The sequence below is a fragment of the Lathyrus oleraceus genome, chromosome 2, assembly GCF_024323335.1.
Source record: "Lathyrus oleraceus cultivar Zhongwan6 chromosome 2, CAAS_Psat_ZW6_1.0, whole genome shotgun sequence".
Classification (NCBI taxonomy): domain Eukaryota; kingdom Viridiplantae; phylum Streptophyta; class Magnoliopsida; order Fabales; family Fabaceae; genus Lathyrus; species Lathyrus oleraceus.
Window position 1 is genome coordinate 279,220,413 of NC_066580.1, and position 15,657 is coordinate 279,236,069.

The 15,657-nt window shown below is 36.4% G+C and overlaps 1 protein-coding gene across 1 annotated transcript; it reads right to left on the reverse strand.

Moving 5' to 3' along the window:
- Positions 1 to 5,526: 5,526 nt before the first annotated feature.
- On the reverse strand, positions 5,527 to 12,636 carry LOC127122904 (uncharacterized). The gene is made up of 5 exons (XM_051053177.1): positions 12,284 to 12,636; positions 12,014 to 12,245; positions 11,890 to 11,947; positions 9,801 to 10,116; positions 5,527 to 5,953 (listed from the first exon to the last, which is right to left on the reverse strand). The coding sequence occupies exons 1-5, from the start codon at positions 12,634 to 12,636 to the stop codon at positions 5,527 to 5,529; spliced, it is 1,386 nt and encodes a 461-aa protein (XP_050909134.1).
- Positions 12,637 to 15,657: the final 3,021 nt, after the last annotated feature.

Consider the following 15,657-nt stretch of genomic DNA (forward strand, 5'->3'; position numbering starts at 1 on the left):
TATGGTTGTAACGTACCAGGATTGGCATGAGATGCTCCCAATTTCTTTGCACGGGTATCGTACATCCATCCGCACTTCAACAGGGGAAACCCCTTTCTATCTTGTATATGGTATGGAAGTTGTGCTCCCAGTAGAGGTTGAGATCCCATCATTGTGTGTGCTCATGGAAGCTAAGTTGATTGAGGCTGTATAGTGTCAAACCAGGTATGATCAACTGAATTTGATTGAAGAGAAGAGATTGACTTCCATGTGTCATGGTTAGTTATATCAACAGAGAATGAAAAAAGCTTTTGATAAGAAAGTCAGACCTCGTGTATTCAGAGAAGGTGACCTTGTGCTTAAGAAGATTCTATCTTTCAAACCAAATTCAAGGGACAAATGGACTCCAAATTATGAAGGCCCATACATTGTTAAGAGAGCCTTTTCGGGCGGTGCTTTGATTCTTACAACTATGGATGGTGAAGACTTCACTCATCCTATGAACACAGATGCAGTCAAGAAATACTTCGCCTAAAAAAGGAAAAGAACATCTCGCTAAGTTAAAAACCCGAAAGGGCGGCTTAGGCAAAAATGAGTGTCTCGGTGGATTGAAAACCTGAAAGGGCGATCTAAGAAAAAATTAGAGACATAAAACAGAAAGAATTATCCCGATAAATTGGGTACCCCATCTTGGGGCAATTTATGCAAAAATTAGGGATTCTGGCAAGTAACTGCATCCTGCCGAGCTTCAGTTTTGAAGACGTTCTTGAGCCCAACTGTTGGGTTCTGATCCCCAGTAGCAGCGGTCAAGAGCTCAGTGGATATCAAGAGTTGGTAGAAGGATTAGTGATTATTGTATTTGATGTAACCCTTTTCCATGTAAATTACCATTTTCAACTTTGTAAAAATCTATGGAGTCTTGTCATTTACAGACTACCATTCTATTAAATAAAGTTGAGCTTTTATCCAATTGTTTCTACTCTTTTTTATTTCAGCCAAATAGTTTTAAATTTTATTATGATCATTTTTGAAAATTTAATTTTTAAATCAAAATCATTTTTTTAACATATAAAAGCATGAATGTTAAGCAATCAATTTCATTTTTAAGGGAATATCAACAGTGGTTTGAAAGCAGTAAGCCATAAATGTGGAGCATTATTGGTTCTCCCAAAGCAGTAAGCGCAATTTCTCTTTCATCCCCAACAGCATTGTTCAGCACTCGGTGTTGGTTGTTTTTCTCCAGATGATTATTTCTTCTCCGTTGCCTCAGCTGAGTTTGGTATGTATTCCCCAACCGAGTTTATATTTGTTCTTTATCAGAGTAAGAACCGTTCTTTGCAGCGGTTTGCATAATTATGATAGAACTTTGGTTTCCCCACCAGTCGCCATTAGATTCGCTCCCAATCAGAGTTTCCTCCTGGTCTCCGAGCAGTTATTTGTGTTTATCCCCTGCATGGTTGTCTTCCATTTAATATGGTGTTGACCTAAAATTCCCCGCTGAAGTGATAATGGTTTTCCTCAGCATATCTCCTTTGTTTCCCCGGCTAGGGTTGAGCCTTCGGGATATTGATTTCACTTTTCTCCAGCAGTTGTTTCCCTCTTTTGTGGATTGGCTGAGAATTGTTTCAATGATTCAAATCTGCGACATCTTTGTATCCTTTGTGATTGTTTTGTCAGCATAATCATCATATATACATTACATATACATATACATATACATATACATATACACTTGTATAATTTCATTATTGCATCATCGCACTAGTTGATTCATCCTTGTAATTTTGATTCTCTGTTATGGTGGTACTTTATCCCCATACAAGTTTGGAGTTTGTCCTCCTTCAATTGTAGAGTGTCATCCCCCCTAAGCAAAAAGACTTTAACCTTTATCCCTTCCCCACTAGGTTGTTTCCTCGTGGATGATTTGTTTCAACTTCCTTCCCAGTTGATTATCTTGATGGAACTACTCCCCCTGAGTTATATCCTCATTGGGTTGAGTCTTGATTGACTATTTCTTTCTAGATCTTACCTAGATAGATGTTTCAGGTCTCCTAAGAGTTTATTACCCAGTAACTGGTAATATTATTCTTGGTTTGCATTTTGTTACTTCTTGCCTAAATACCCGGAAAAATTAACCTTTTTCTCCCTAGTGGATTCATTTTCACGATCCCCAGGAAGTATATCCTTGACATGTTCATCCTAACCGATGACGGATATTTTCTTCCCCTGTTTTGAGTCTATCCTTGATATGTTCATCCTAACCGATGACGGATATTCTCATCTTTGGTATTCTACCTAGTAAAAAGGTAGTTGTAATCCCTACTTGTTCCCCAGAGAGTTAATCCTTGATATGTTCATCCTGATCGATGACGGGTTTCCTTCTCTTTGCGATTTTCTGCCCAGTAACCGGTAGTTGTAAATCCTGCTTTTCTCCCTTTGTAGGGCTTATCCTTGATATGATCACTTTAACAAGTGATGGATATCCTCTTTGTGGTATTCTATCCATCATTCGATAGATGTAATTCCTACTTTTTGTTCAGGTGGTTTATCCTTGATATGTTCATCCTAACCAATGACGGGTATCCTCCTTAACAATTCCTAGGAAATATTATCCTTGATATGTTCATCTTAACCGATGGCAGATTCTCTTTCCTTTGAGTCTATCCTTGATAAGTTCACTTTAACCGATGACGGATATTCTTATCTTTTGTCTTTTGCCCAGTAACCGGTAGTTGTAAATCCTATTTCCTGCAGTTTTTCCCCAACAAGTCTATTCTTACCCAGTAACTGGTACTAAATGCACTTCCTATCGGTCCTCAGTGAGTCATCCTTGATATTTTTACCCTAACCGGTAACGGGTGTCCTCTCTGATCAGATTTTAGTATCTCCTTACCCAATAACAGGTAGTGGATAATAAAATTTATGCTCCTCCTGTGTTGAAGTTTATTTCTTCCCCAGTTGAGTTGAGTGTGTATTTCCTTAGTCAAATCGCTTTTCCTGCATGATTCGAGTATTTCAGTTTTATTCTGATCTACCCGTTTCCCCTGCAGATGTATTTTGTTTCCCTTGCTGAGTCTTTCCTCTAGACTCCCAGCAGTTTTAAGTCGTAGCCTGGCCTACGCACAACCTCTTTTATCCCCTCAGAGTCTCTGTCTCCCTAGCGAGTTTTCCCTTCTGGAATGCATCATGCTCCTGTGGACCTTCGGTCCCTCTGATTTTACTTTCCTTTGTGGCAACATTTCCCTACAGAGAGTTTGCTTTTACATTCATATCATATGATTCATGAGGTCTCTTAGGGACCAAAATTTGTTTTTATATGTTTTTATTTAATACCATTCTACTGAGTCGATACGAAGATTTTAACCTTCACCTCCTCAGTTAGAATGTCCTTAAATATGGGCATCTATAAGACCCCAATTTTGACCCTAAGATCCCTCATGCAATCTCATCATATGCATTAGCATTGGAATCATACCTTCGCATCCTCCTTACCCCTCTTTCATTGGGTTTGTTTTGGGAGAGATCACCAAGAACCATGTGATTGTATCATACTTGTATTTTATCATTTTACTAACCAAAATACCAAAAATATGTCTTTGCATTTGCCTAACTGTTTTGAAGGTAAGGCATGATCGCCCTTGATCTATCAAGTTCACAACCAAGGAATGATCCATAATGGCTCTAGGAATTGTGTATGAGTCCCAATGATCTCTACATGTTATTTTGATCAAGCATTCTTCAAGAGTTTGGAGTTGGTTTACCTTGGAAACCATAGTTCATCTGGGTATCTTGAGTAACTTCTTCAACGAGCTTCTCTACAAATTGATCATGTTTATAAAGGGGCACTTTAAAATTCATCATATTATGCATATATGAGCTACCACGAGCCTGAAAAGTCAAGATAATTGCAAGTTAGCAAGTTGGTTGATGGTGGTTGGCCAAATGAATTCATCTGATCAAAACTGGGTCCCCCTAGACCATATCTCCTACAATTTTCACCATACGAAAATGATTCCAAGAGAAAAGTAACTCTAAATAACATTCCAAACAACTTTCCTATTGAATTATAGAGAATTACAAGTGTTTATTTAGTACTTCTAGGAAAGCAGTATGAACACGGTTAAGAATAAATGATCAATGATCACACTATGAGCAACAACTCTTGTATGATTACTGAATTTTACAGTAATAAGTATTTGGTATATGAATCAAGGTGTATTGTAGAATTCTTGGGTAATTGCTTCGTGTTTGAGTATGATGATAGTAAGGCCTTTATATAGATCTTGGAGATGGTACCGTTGGAGAGCAAATTGATGGAGATATCTTGCTAATTATGGGGCTTAATGACATTAATTTTCTTGTCCTTTCCGTAGCAGTCTTGAAGTGTAATCAATATTTTCCTTATATAGATTCATACCACACTTAGAATACTTCTTGATTAAGTTTTTGATTTTGATGAGTCAGATGATTTCTTGGGCGTGAATCAGAGTGAGTGAAGTTCAGAGTCTTTGAGCAGAACTTGTATTCTTCAGATAGTTGTTTGATGAGTAGTCTTCAGTGTTAACTTGACTGATCTTTAGATAGAGGTCTTCTGATGTGAAGTCTTCGGAGTCTTCAAATGTAAAGTCTTTAGAGTCTTCAGGTGTACAGTCTTCAGAGTCTTTAGATGCACAATATTCAGAGTCCTTAGATGTACAAATCTTCAGAGTATTCATATATGAAATTCAATGACAGATTTTGTGTGTAATTTATTCAAAAGAGTTCTTGTCTAAAGTCAGATATGATTTCTTCAATGTTGGATTAACTGTTCTGGAGTTTGTTAGTTGTCAGATATTGTTCTCATCAGATTTATTTTTCCTTAGAATCCTACACACTTTGAGAAATTTGTTAGGATACCAAATTGTTTCATTCTTTGTTATCATCAAAACTTAGAGATATATTGTAGAACCCAAATCTTGTTCTAAAAATCTCCCCGTTTTTTATGATGACAAAAACATAGACTTCTGATGAACCAATGGTACTTTACAAGATACAAATTAAGAAATGAATCAGAGTCAGATGTAGTATGATTCCCCCTGAGATTGACAATCTCCCCCTTAGTCTGATACTAAGAAGCTTTTTAGAGTTATTTATATCAGAGGGGTTTTCAGGGTTATAATGTTTCTTACAATAGTTTCTTAGGTTGCTTTGCTTATTTCTCAGATACTTATTTAGTTTTCCTTGTTTAGATATATCCTGTAAAAGCACTTAAACTATGCAATAGATTTATAATATTGGAATGTAAGCAGTGTCTTTTGAGAGTTAGATATTTTATTTCATCATAAAGCTATTATTTCTTTCTCCCCCTTTTTGTCAGACTCAAAAAGAACAAAAATAAGAGCAGGAGTAAAACATAGAAGCTAAACAAAATTTCCTTTAAAGTTCAGAGAGATACGTAGAGAAAAGAGAACATGCAAGCAAAAATCCTTAGATGCAAAAACTCTTAGAACTAACAAGTACAAACAAATAGTCCTAGAGTGCCTAAGGGTTTGGAGGAGGAGGCATCCTCTAAAGTAGCTGGGCAAGGATGCTCTGGATGCTAGAGTTGACTTGATCTTGCTTATCGAGTCTGGCTCTCACAAGTTGTTGTTCTTTATGAAGCTCTTCTAGAGTCTTGAGCACCAACAGAGCGAGATCATATGTTGATGACTCACCTCGAGTTAAAGCAACCTCATAAGTCTTTGCAGCTTCCTCTGCAGCTATGTGTACGACCTCTTTAGCATCAGTCTTAGCTTTAGCTTTAGCTTCTACAGCAACAGCTTCAACGACAAATTTCTCAGCTTCTAATTTGGCCCTCTCTTCAGCTTCTATTCTGGCCATCTCTTCAGCTGCCTTCCTGGCCCATTCCTTAGCTTCCTGCACTAGACGCGCCTCAATTCTTTCCTCAGCGTCTATGATATAGTCATTTCTGAATTGTTCAGAGATTCCCTTTATCCTGAAGACCTCATATGTCGTCCACTTGAGAAATCCATTTCAGCGGGTCCTTACTTCAGAAGGATTGTCACTTAGTATGGACTCTTCAGATAGTTGCCTTAGTCTCGTAGCAGTGCTTTCTGAGAACCTGGCAAAACTCTCATCCAGGGTTGCATGGGTAAGGTCAGGTTCAGAGGTTTGAGGGATACGTTCAGAGGTGGGTTCAGGAATGGGTTCAGAGATAGCTTCAGAAATTGGTTCAGAAGTAGGTGGGGGGGGGGTTTAGAGGATTCTGAAGTGGGTGGAAGGGTTTCAGAGGCTTCTGAAGTGGGTGGAAAGGGTGGTGGTATTAGTTCAGAGGTTTCTGGTACAAACATAGTCTGTTCAGATTTCGTTGTGGGTTGTAGTTGTGCCAGAGTGTGATAGGTAGGGTCAAGGACGTCTAAATGTTCAGAGTCAGATGAGAGGTCATAGTATGGAGGAGATGAGGGAGTAGATGAGGGAGTAGATGTGGGAGGTGAAATGGGTTCATTAAATAAAATGGCCTTAGATAAGGGGATTGTTGTGGTTGTGAGGTTAAATTTTTATAGTGGGGATGAGGATGTGTTTGGTTCAATGTTATGGGTTTCAGAGGTGTCGGATTCTAAAAGGATTGGGATGTAGATAGTAGGTTCATAAGGTGATTATTGGAGTGGGTTGGGGTAAGGATGATAGAATTTTCCTAGATCGAGAAGTTAAGGGAGCTTCAAAAATAGAGACTTACTTGAAGTGGAGGAGCTCAGAGGCACATGTAGCTTCTGAGATGCTGAAGAATCTCCAAGCTTCAGAGTCTTATTCTTCTTCTTCTTCTCAGAGGGTTCTCTCTTCCTCTTCATGAAGTTCAAAGGTTGTTCTGGTAGCAAGTCCAGAGTGAATCCAGAGATGACAATACCTTGTTCATTTAGATCTTGAAGGTAGTGAGATATTTCCCTATGATCCTTCAGTGTGTCCCAGGAGGTTTCCAAGGTAGGTTTTACTCTGACCTTGTCAATAATCCTCATACTCTTCAGATTTTTGGTATTCAGAGGCTTGCCCACATCCACCGTAACATGCATCATGTTAATAGAAAGGAGTGGTCCACCATCCCACTTTCTATCAACACATCAGAAATCAACCTCCCCAGAGGGATGTAGTTTTTGGGCTTCATATTATTTATGGTATCTCTCATTGAGTCCCTTAGATATTTGAAGAGGATGGAGGGAAGATTCAACTTTAATCCTTTATGCAGACAGTATATAATGCACTTCTTATCTGTATTTGTGTAGTTAGAGGAGCTGGACGTTGGACGATGCTGGACAGTTCCCAGAATTATCTTCAACCAAACCCTCAGATTCTCGTGAAGTTCCATGTTGTTTGAAGTTTTCCCTTTTGGGTTCTGATTGAATATTGTAGGGATGATTTCTTGGGAAATATACTTTTCCCTAGGGTTGATGTTGTATATCCTTCTCCCCATACAGTTTACATGTCCAAAAGCTTCACGATGGACTTCTCTGTGATTACCATCTTGACCCCTAAGACGTAGGAGACGATGTAGTGGTCGTCGCAATCTGCGAACCTCTTGAATTCCTTTACAACGAATGTGTATACTGGACCATAGAGCCTTTTGAAGTAGTTTCCCCAACCTTATTTCTCCAATTCTTCAGTAAGATCAATTCCATTTCTTTTAATGTTGTCAAAATCTACCAGCAGTTCACATAGCACTTCCATCTTTTCAAACCGAGTGAAAAGATTGATGTGAGGGGGACGATCAAGAACATAAGGTTCTTGATATGCAGTTGTTGAAGTTGTAGCATTTTGGGTTGTAACCTGTTGTGGAGCTTCAACTCATTGTTTACCAGCATTCATTTGCTGAGAGTATTCAAAGACCCGTTATTGTTGAGGATCCATTTGTAATTTGAAGGAGATAAAATTGCTATGAAGATGAAGAAGGTTGAAGTTGCAGAGAGAATGAGGGAAAGGGGTTTGTGTACATTGTAAAAGTGAAAAGTTTGAAAGTGGGAAATATGGTAATATATATACATAATCAAAAGTACATGCAAAACGATAGCGTTTAAGACAAAGTAATGATAATTTCAGAAATCTGAGTTGACAAGCGTGGGGAGAATTAATTACTGCTTATGATGGTTGTCTAATCTCAAGAATATGCACACTTCTCGAGGGGATCTCAATAGTTTGGCTCTTGAGTTTTGAGCTAGACAGTTGTCCAAAAGATCCAAAGCCACACGTTTGAGAGACCACATGTTGATGTTTCTAAAATTAAGAATACCAAAGGGTTTCTGATTCAGAAGGTTTCTAATCCAGATAACATCTAACTTGTAGAAGTATTAGAACTAGAACTAGATACACAACATATGTTTAAGTTATAGTCTATTTTAACATTAGAGAGGAGAAGCACAAGTTCAGATTCATTCTGGGAAATATGCCATATTTAAATGTTTCAGAATAAAATGAAATCTATCTTCAGCTAAGGGTTTTGTGAAGATGCCATCCCTTTGATGGTATGTATCTACGAATTTTAAAATTATTACCCCTTTCTGAACATAGTCATTGATAAAATGATGTTTAATTTCTATGTGCTTAGCTCTTGAATGTAAAATAGGATTCTTACTTAAGCATATAGAAGCAGTGTTGTCACAAGAGATATGGATGTTAATCTCATAGATCTGAAAGTCTTCAAATTGATTTTTCATCTAGAGCATCTGAGTGCTGCATAATAAAGTTCAAATGTATTATGCTTATACATTTGAGAGTGCAATGGTTGATTGTCTTTTGCTAGCCCATGAAATGAGGTTTCCTCTAAGAAACTGACAATTTCCAGATGTACTTTTGCATTCCAATCTGTCTCCAGCATAATCTGTATCACAATAACCAGAAACCCTATACTCTGATGTTTTCTTATACATCATGCCAAGGTTAGGTGTTCCTTTCAAATACCTTAGGATTTTCTTAACAGCAGTTAAGTAAGATTCCCTTGGATCTTACTGAAATCTAGCACAGAGACACACGCTGAATAATATATTTGGACGTGTAACAGTCAGATAGAGAAGAGAACCTATGATACCATGATAGAGTTTCTGACAAACCTTTTGACTTACCTCTTATTTCTCCAGAATGCAAGTAGGATGCATGGGAGTCTTGGCTGGTTTGCTTTCTGACATTTCAATTTTCTTCAGAATGTCTTTCATGTATTTGCTTTCATATACATACGTGGCTTCTGAAGCTTGGTTAATTTGAATCCCCGGAAAGAACTTTAGTTCTTGCATCAGATTCATTTGAAATTCCACCTGCATTAGCTCAGAAAATTCTTGACAAACAGAGGGGTTAGTATAACCAAATATTATGTCATCAATGTATATTTGATAGATCATAGGTCGTTTCTGACATTTTTAAAAAGGAGAGTGGAATCCAATTTGCCTATAATAAAATCATTTTCCAGAAGAAAATAACTTAGTCTTTCATACCTAGGAGCTTGTTTTAGACCATAAAAAGATTATTTCAGTTTAAAAACATGTTCTGGACATTTTGAGTTTTCAAAACTTGGAGTTTGATGAACATACACTTCTTAAGAAATATATCCATTCAGAGATGCACTTTTGACGTCCATCTGATATAATTTGATAGAGTAATTTACATCAAAAGATACAAGTAGACGAATAAATTCTAACCTGGTGACTGGAGCAAATATTTCATTGTAATCAATACCTTCAGTCGTGCTTTGTTTCACCAGTCGTGCTTTGTTTCTGACCACTTCACCTTTTTCATTAAGTTTGTTTCTGTAAACCCATTTGGTTCCAATCACATGGGTTCCCTTGGGTCGTGGTACATGATACCAGACATCATTCTTGGCAAACTGATAAAGTTCTTTTTTCATTTCCAGAATCCATTTTTTGTTTTGAAGAGCTTCTTCACAGGATGTTGGCTCTATTAGAGATACTAGTCCCAAAAGTGTTTCTTCAGAAACTTTGAATGTTGATCTTATTCTCACAGGCTCATTCTTGTTTCCCAGAATTAGTTCTTCGGAAACATTTTGTCTATTTCTTGATCTTTTCTTATTGATTGTGACTTCAGGTGCTTCTGATGTTTCCTTTTCTGCTTCTTCAGATTCTTTGGTCTTTTCGTCAGAACTTGCGAGGGTTATCTCCAAATCTACAAAATTTTCAACTAGCTTTAACTTTTCAGAGTCAAGCTTATCATCGAATCTGACATGTATTTATTCTTCCATAATGTGTGTTTATATATTGTATACTCTATAGCCTTTAGAACGTTCAGAGTATCCCAACATAATACACTTTTATGCTTTACAGTCAAACTTGTTCAGATTATCTTTAGTATTCAGAATAAAATAAGAACACGCAAAAGGATGAAAATAAGAAATGTTGGGTTTTCTCCCATTACATATTTCATAAGGAGTCTTCTCAGAATAGGTCTGATAGAGATTCTATTCTGAATGTAACACGTTTTATTCACAACTTCATCCCAGAAGTGCTTAACCACATTTGTTTCATTGATCATGGTTCTGGCCATTTCTTGGAGAGTCCTATTCTTCCTTTCTACAACACCATTTTGTTGTGGAGTTCTAGGACAGGAGAAATCATGGGATATTCCATTTGAGTCAAAAAGCTCTTCAAAAAGTTTGTTTTCAAATTCGCCACCATGATCACTTATGACTATGATGATTTTAGAGTCAAATTCATTTTAAACTTTAAAGCAGGAACTAGTGAACACAAAATGTGACTCATTCTTGTGTATTAAGAATTTTACCTATGTCCAACGACTATAATCATCAACAATGACAAGTCCATACTTCTTACCATTGACTGACGTTGTCTTAACAAGTCCAAAAAGGTCAATGTGTAAAAGTTCCAAAGGCTTAGAGGTAGAAACAACATTTTTGTTTTTGAAGGTTGTTTTAGAAAAAATTCCTTTTTGACATCCTTCACAAAGAGCATCTGAATAAAACTTCAACTTAGGTAGGCCTCTAACTAACTCAAGTTTATTTAGCTGAGAAATCCTCCTCAAGCTAATGTGACCCAAGCATCTATGCCAAACTCATTTCTCTTCATTTACAGACATTAAACATTTTACATTTTGATCTTTTAAATATGAAAGCTTAATTTTGTAAATGTTATTCTTCCTCTTACCAGTGAAAAGGACTGTGCCATTTTTCTGATTAACAACTTTGCACATTTTTTGATTAAAGATTATATCATAACCGTTATCACTTAGTTGACTTATGGATAACAAGTTATGCATTAATCCTTCAACATAAAGGACATTCTAAATAGAGGGAAGAGATCCATTACCAACTGTTCCAGATACTCTGATTCTTCCTTTCTGATTTTCTCCAAAACCTACGAAGCCAGCGTCTTTAAATTCCAGGCTTTGGAACATATGCTTTCTTCCCGTCATCTGTCGCGAGCATCCAGAGTCCAAGTACCATGATTGGTGTTTTAACTCTACTGCACAAGATATATGCAGCATATACTATTTTATCTTTTGGTACGCAGAAACTTTTGGGTCCTTCGGGATTAGTTCTTCCAGAGTTTCTGAAAACTTTGGGTTTTCTAGCATTATTAAATTTTTGTGTTTGTGTATGTGTGTAATGATAAGAAAAAAAAGATTTAAGTTTGTTTTCTGCAAAAGGTTTTAAATCATCTTCATCAGAATCATATCCAATTCCTCTTTTCTTATTGTGACTAACGCCATAGATCATAGAAGCCATTTTGCTTCTTTCAAGTACGTTGTTCAGAAAATTTTGAAAAGCCTTTTCATATTTATATATGATGGTGTCAAAAGTAGGAGGAGCTTTAGAAAGAGTTTCTTCAAGTTTTGAACATTTTTTGGTTGAAAATTAATTTTCTTTTTCAAGGATAAATTTATTTTCTTTAAGTTCAGAAACATCTTTCTCAAGCTTATCACACTCTTCAACTGTCTCTTCATGAACCTTTTCCAGGTTCTTGAATTTCGGTCGAAGCTTCTAATACAAGCTCATAGATTATGATAAAAAGGCTTCAAGTTAAGAACGAGAAAATTCAGAGAATACCTCTTTAGAGTCAGATTCTCTTTCGGATGAACTTCCAGATGTGGTGTCCATGAATGCAACATTTGCCTGCTCCTCTTCAGAAACAAATTCTGAAGCTTCAGAAACAGATTCTGAAGCTTCAGAATCAGATTCGTCCCATATTGCCACGAGTCCCTTCTTCTTTGCTTTGAGGGAGTTTTTCTTTAACCCTTCCTTTTTAGAGTTGTCTTTCTTGAGTTTTTGACATTCATTTCTGTAATGTCCATGTTCTTTGCATTCATAGCAGGTTACCTCTTTGTTAAGTCTGTCTCTAGAGGTTGACTCTGGATGATATCCCTTCTGTGTGGGTCTTTTGAAGTTGTTATTTCTTTTTCTCCAGAGCTTTTGATTCTTCTAGATAGAAGAGATAACTCCTCTTCATCATCAGAGTCTTCCTTCTTAGAGTCATAGTCGTCTTCTTCAGATTGAAAGGCTTTGTTCCTTTCTGGCTTTCTTCTTTCTGATCTAGACTTTAGAGCTACTGATTTGCTTTTCTTCTGAGGTTCATCTTCCTCTAGCTCTATCTCATGACTCTTGAGGGAGCTGATAAGTTCTGCAAGGCTTATGTTGTTCAAATCTTTAGATAACATCAAGGAAGTAACCATCGGTCTCCACTTCTTTTGAAGACTTCTAATTATCTTTTTGACATGATTTGCTATAGTGTATCCTTTGTCTAGAACCTTGAGTCCTGCAACTAAAGTTTGGAATTTAGAGAACATTACCTCAAAAGCTTCATCATCTTCCATTTTGAAGGCTTCATACTTTTGGATTAAGGCCAGAGCATTAGTTGTTTCCCTGTTAGTGATCTTTTCGTACTCATTGTAGGACATTGCGTTCAATATAATAGTTTTGGCTTTGTGATGATTCTTGAAATCAGGCTTCTGATCATCACTCATTCTACTTCTTGGAATAGTGATGATAAGAGTAGAGATGGGTGGTTCATAACCATTTGTAACAATGTCCCATAGATCAGCATCGTAGCCTAGGAAGAAACTTTCAATTATGTCCTTCCAGTAATCAATTTATTCTCCATCAAGACTGGAGGTTTAGCATTGTAGCTATATTTTTCATTTGTGTTATCCATGATGTTTTTCTCACACCGGATCTCTATACACTATTAAGTGTTTGATTCAAAAACCAATAATAGAGTCGAAGCTCTGATACCAATTGAAGGTACAGAAAAATAAGAAAGGGGGTTTGAATTGTTTTCACAGTAAATAAAAACTTTTGCAACACCACACACACGAAAGTAAATGTAGACAATACAAGAAATTTATCATGGTTCCCTTGAAAATCAACGCTACTCCAGTCCACCCGGCCAAGGTGATTTCGCCTCAATAAGGACTTAATCCAATAATCTTGAAAGATTACACCAATCCTCTAACTCGCAAGACACTTGAGGAACCACAATAACTATAGATAATTACAAGTGTTTGTTTAGTACTTCTAGGCAAGCAGTATGAACACGATTAAGAACAAATGATCAATGATCACACTATGAGCAACGACTCTTGTATGATTACTGAACTTTACAATAATAAGTATTTGGTATATGAATCAAGGTGTATTGTAGAACTCTTGGGTAATTGCTTCATGTTTGAGTATGATGATAGTAAGGCCATTATATAGAGCTTGGAGATGATACCGTTGGAGAGCAAATTGATGGAGATATCATGCCAATTATGGGGCTTAATAGCATTAATTTTCTTGTCCTTTCCCTAGCAGTCTTGGAGTGTAATCAATATTGTCCTTAAATAGATTTATACCATACTTAGAATACTTCTTGATTAAGTTTCTAATTTTGATGAGTCAGATGATTTGTTGGGCGTGAATTAGAAAAGCGAAGTTCAGAGTCATTGAGCGGAGCTTGTATTCTTCAGATAGTTGTTTGATGTGTAGTCTTCAGTGTTAACTTGAATGATATTCAGATATAGGTCTTCTGATGTGAAGTCTTCGGAGTCTTCAGAGTCTTCATGTGTACAGTTTTCAGAGTCTTTAGATGTATAGATTTCAGAGTCTCTAGATGTATAAATCTTCAGAGTCTTCAGATGTGAAATTCAATGACAGGTTATGTATGTAATTTATTCAGAAGAGTTCTTGTCCGAAGTCAGATATGATTTCTTCATTGTTGGATCAGTTGTTCTGGACTTTGTTAGTTGTCATATATTGTTCTCATCAGATTTATTTTTCCTTAGAATCCTGCTCACTTAGAGAAATTTGTTAGGGTACCAAATTGTTTCATTCTTTGTTATCATCAAAACTTAGAGATATATTGGAGAACCAAAATCTTGGTCTAATAAGAAGAACATTATTGGAACAAAGTGGGTGTTTAGAAACAAGCTGAATGAGAAAGGGGAGGTGGTCAGAAATAAGGCTTGACTTATAGCTCAAGGTTACATTCATCAGGAAGGTATAAATCTCTATGAAACCTTTGCATGAGTCTCAAGGTTAGAGTCAATCAAACTTCTTCTCTCTTATATTGTTAATCATGATATTGTTCCTTATCAAATGGATGTTAAGAGTGACTTCTTGAATGAACTCATTTCTGAAGAGGTGTATGTCAAACAACCCTTTGGGTTTGAGGAATATGTCCACCCAGACTATGTTTTTAAATTAAAGAAATCAATTTATGGACTCAAACAAGCTCCTAGAGTTTGGTATGAGAGATTGAGTAATTTCTTGTTTGAAAATGGTTTTGAAAAGAGTCAAGTTAAAACTACAATATTTAGAAAGACTCTAAGGCTACATAGGCTAAATTCGAGATGAGCAATATGGGAGGATTGAAATTCTTCTTGGGAATCCAAATCAATCAAGTTAAATATGGAACTTATGTTCATCAATCTAAGTACACAAAGGAACTTCTAAAGAAGTTTAATCTTGAAGAATGCAAGATTATGGCAACTCTTATGCATCCAACCTGTAGTCAGAACAAGAAGGAAAGTGGCTCCAAGGTGGATCAAAATCTATATAGAGGTATGATCGGTTATTTGCTTTACCTCATAGCTTCTAGGCTAGAAATATTGTTCAGTCTCTGTCTGTGTGCAAGTTTTCAATTAGATCCTAGAGAATCTCACTTAACTGATGTTAAGAGAATATTTTAGTATCTGAAAGGAACAACAAATCTAGGACTTCTTTATAAAAAAACAAGATTATAAGTCAGTTAGATTTTATGATACTGATTATGTTGAGGATAAAATTGAGAGAAAAAACACTAGTGGAAATTGTCAATTCATAGATGAAAACCTAATATCATAGGATAGAAAGAGACGTGTAACTATTTCTCTATCTACAATAGAAGTAGAATACATATCAGCTGCTAAATGCTGCACACTACTACTATGGATGAAATATCAGCTAGAAGATTCTCAGACTTATGGACGCAATATCCATATCTTTTGTGATAATACTATTGTTATCTGTCTAACAAAGAATCTAGCTTAACACTCTAGAACCAAGCATATCAAAATTAAACATCATTTCTTTAGAGACTATCTTTAGAAGGGAGTTATAGATATTCAATTCATTGATACAAATTATCAATGGGCATACATCTTTACAAAACCCTTGGCTATTGAAAGATTTGATTTTATCAAAAAGAATATGAACATGGTATTTATTAAAGATTA

Excerpts from the sequence above, each read along its gene's own strand:
- LOC127122904 (XM_051053177.1), bottom strand. The coding sequence starts at position 12,636 with ATGGTTACTTCCTTGATGTTATCTAAAGATTTGAACAACATAAGCCTT. Across the intron at positions 10,117-11,889 it reads TGAAGAGACAGTTGAAGAGT|ATTTGGAGATAACCCTCGCA; the intron begins GTGATAAGCTTG and ends AAAATTTTGTAG. Across the intron at positions 5,954-9,800 it reads TTTGCCAAGAATGATGTCTG|GATAAAGGGAATCTCTGAAC; the intron begins GTATCATGTACC and ends TGAGGTCTTCAG.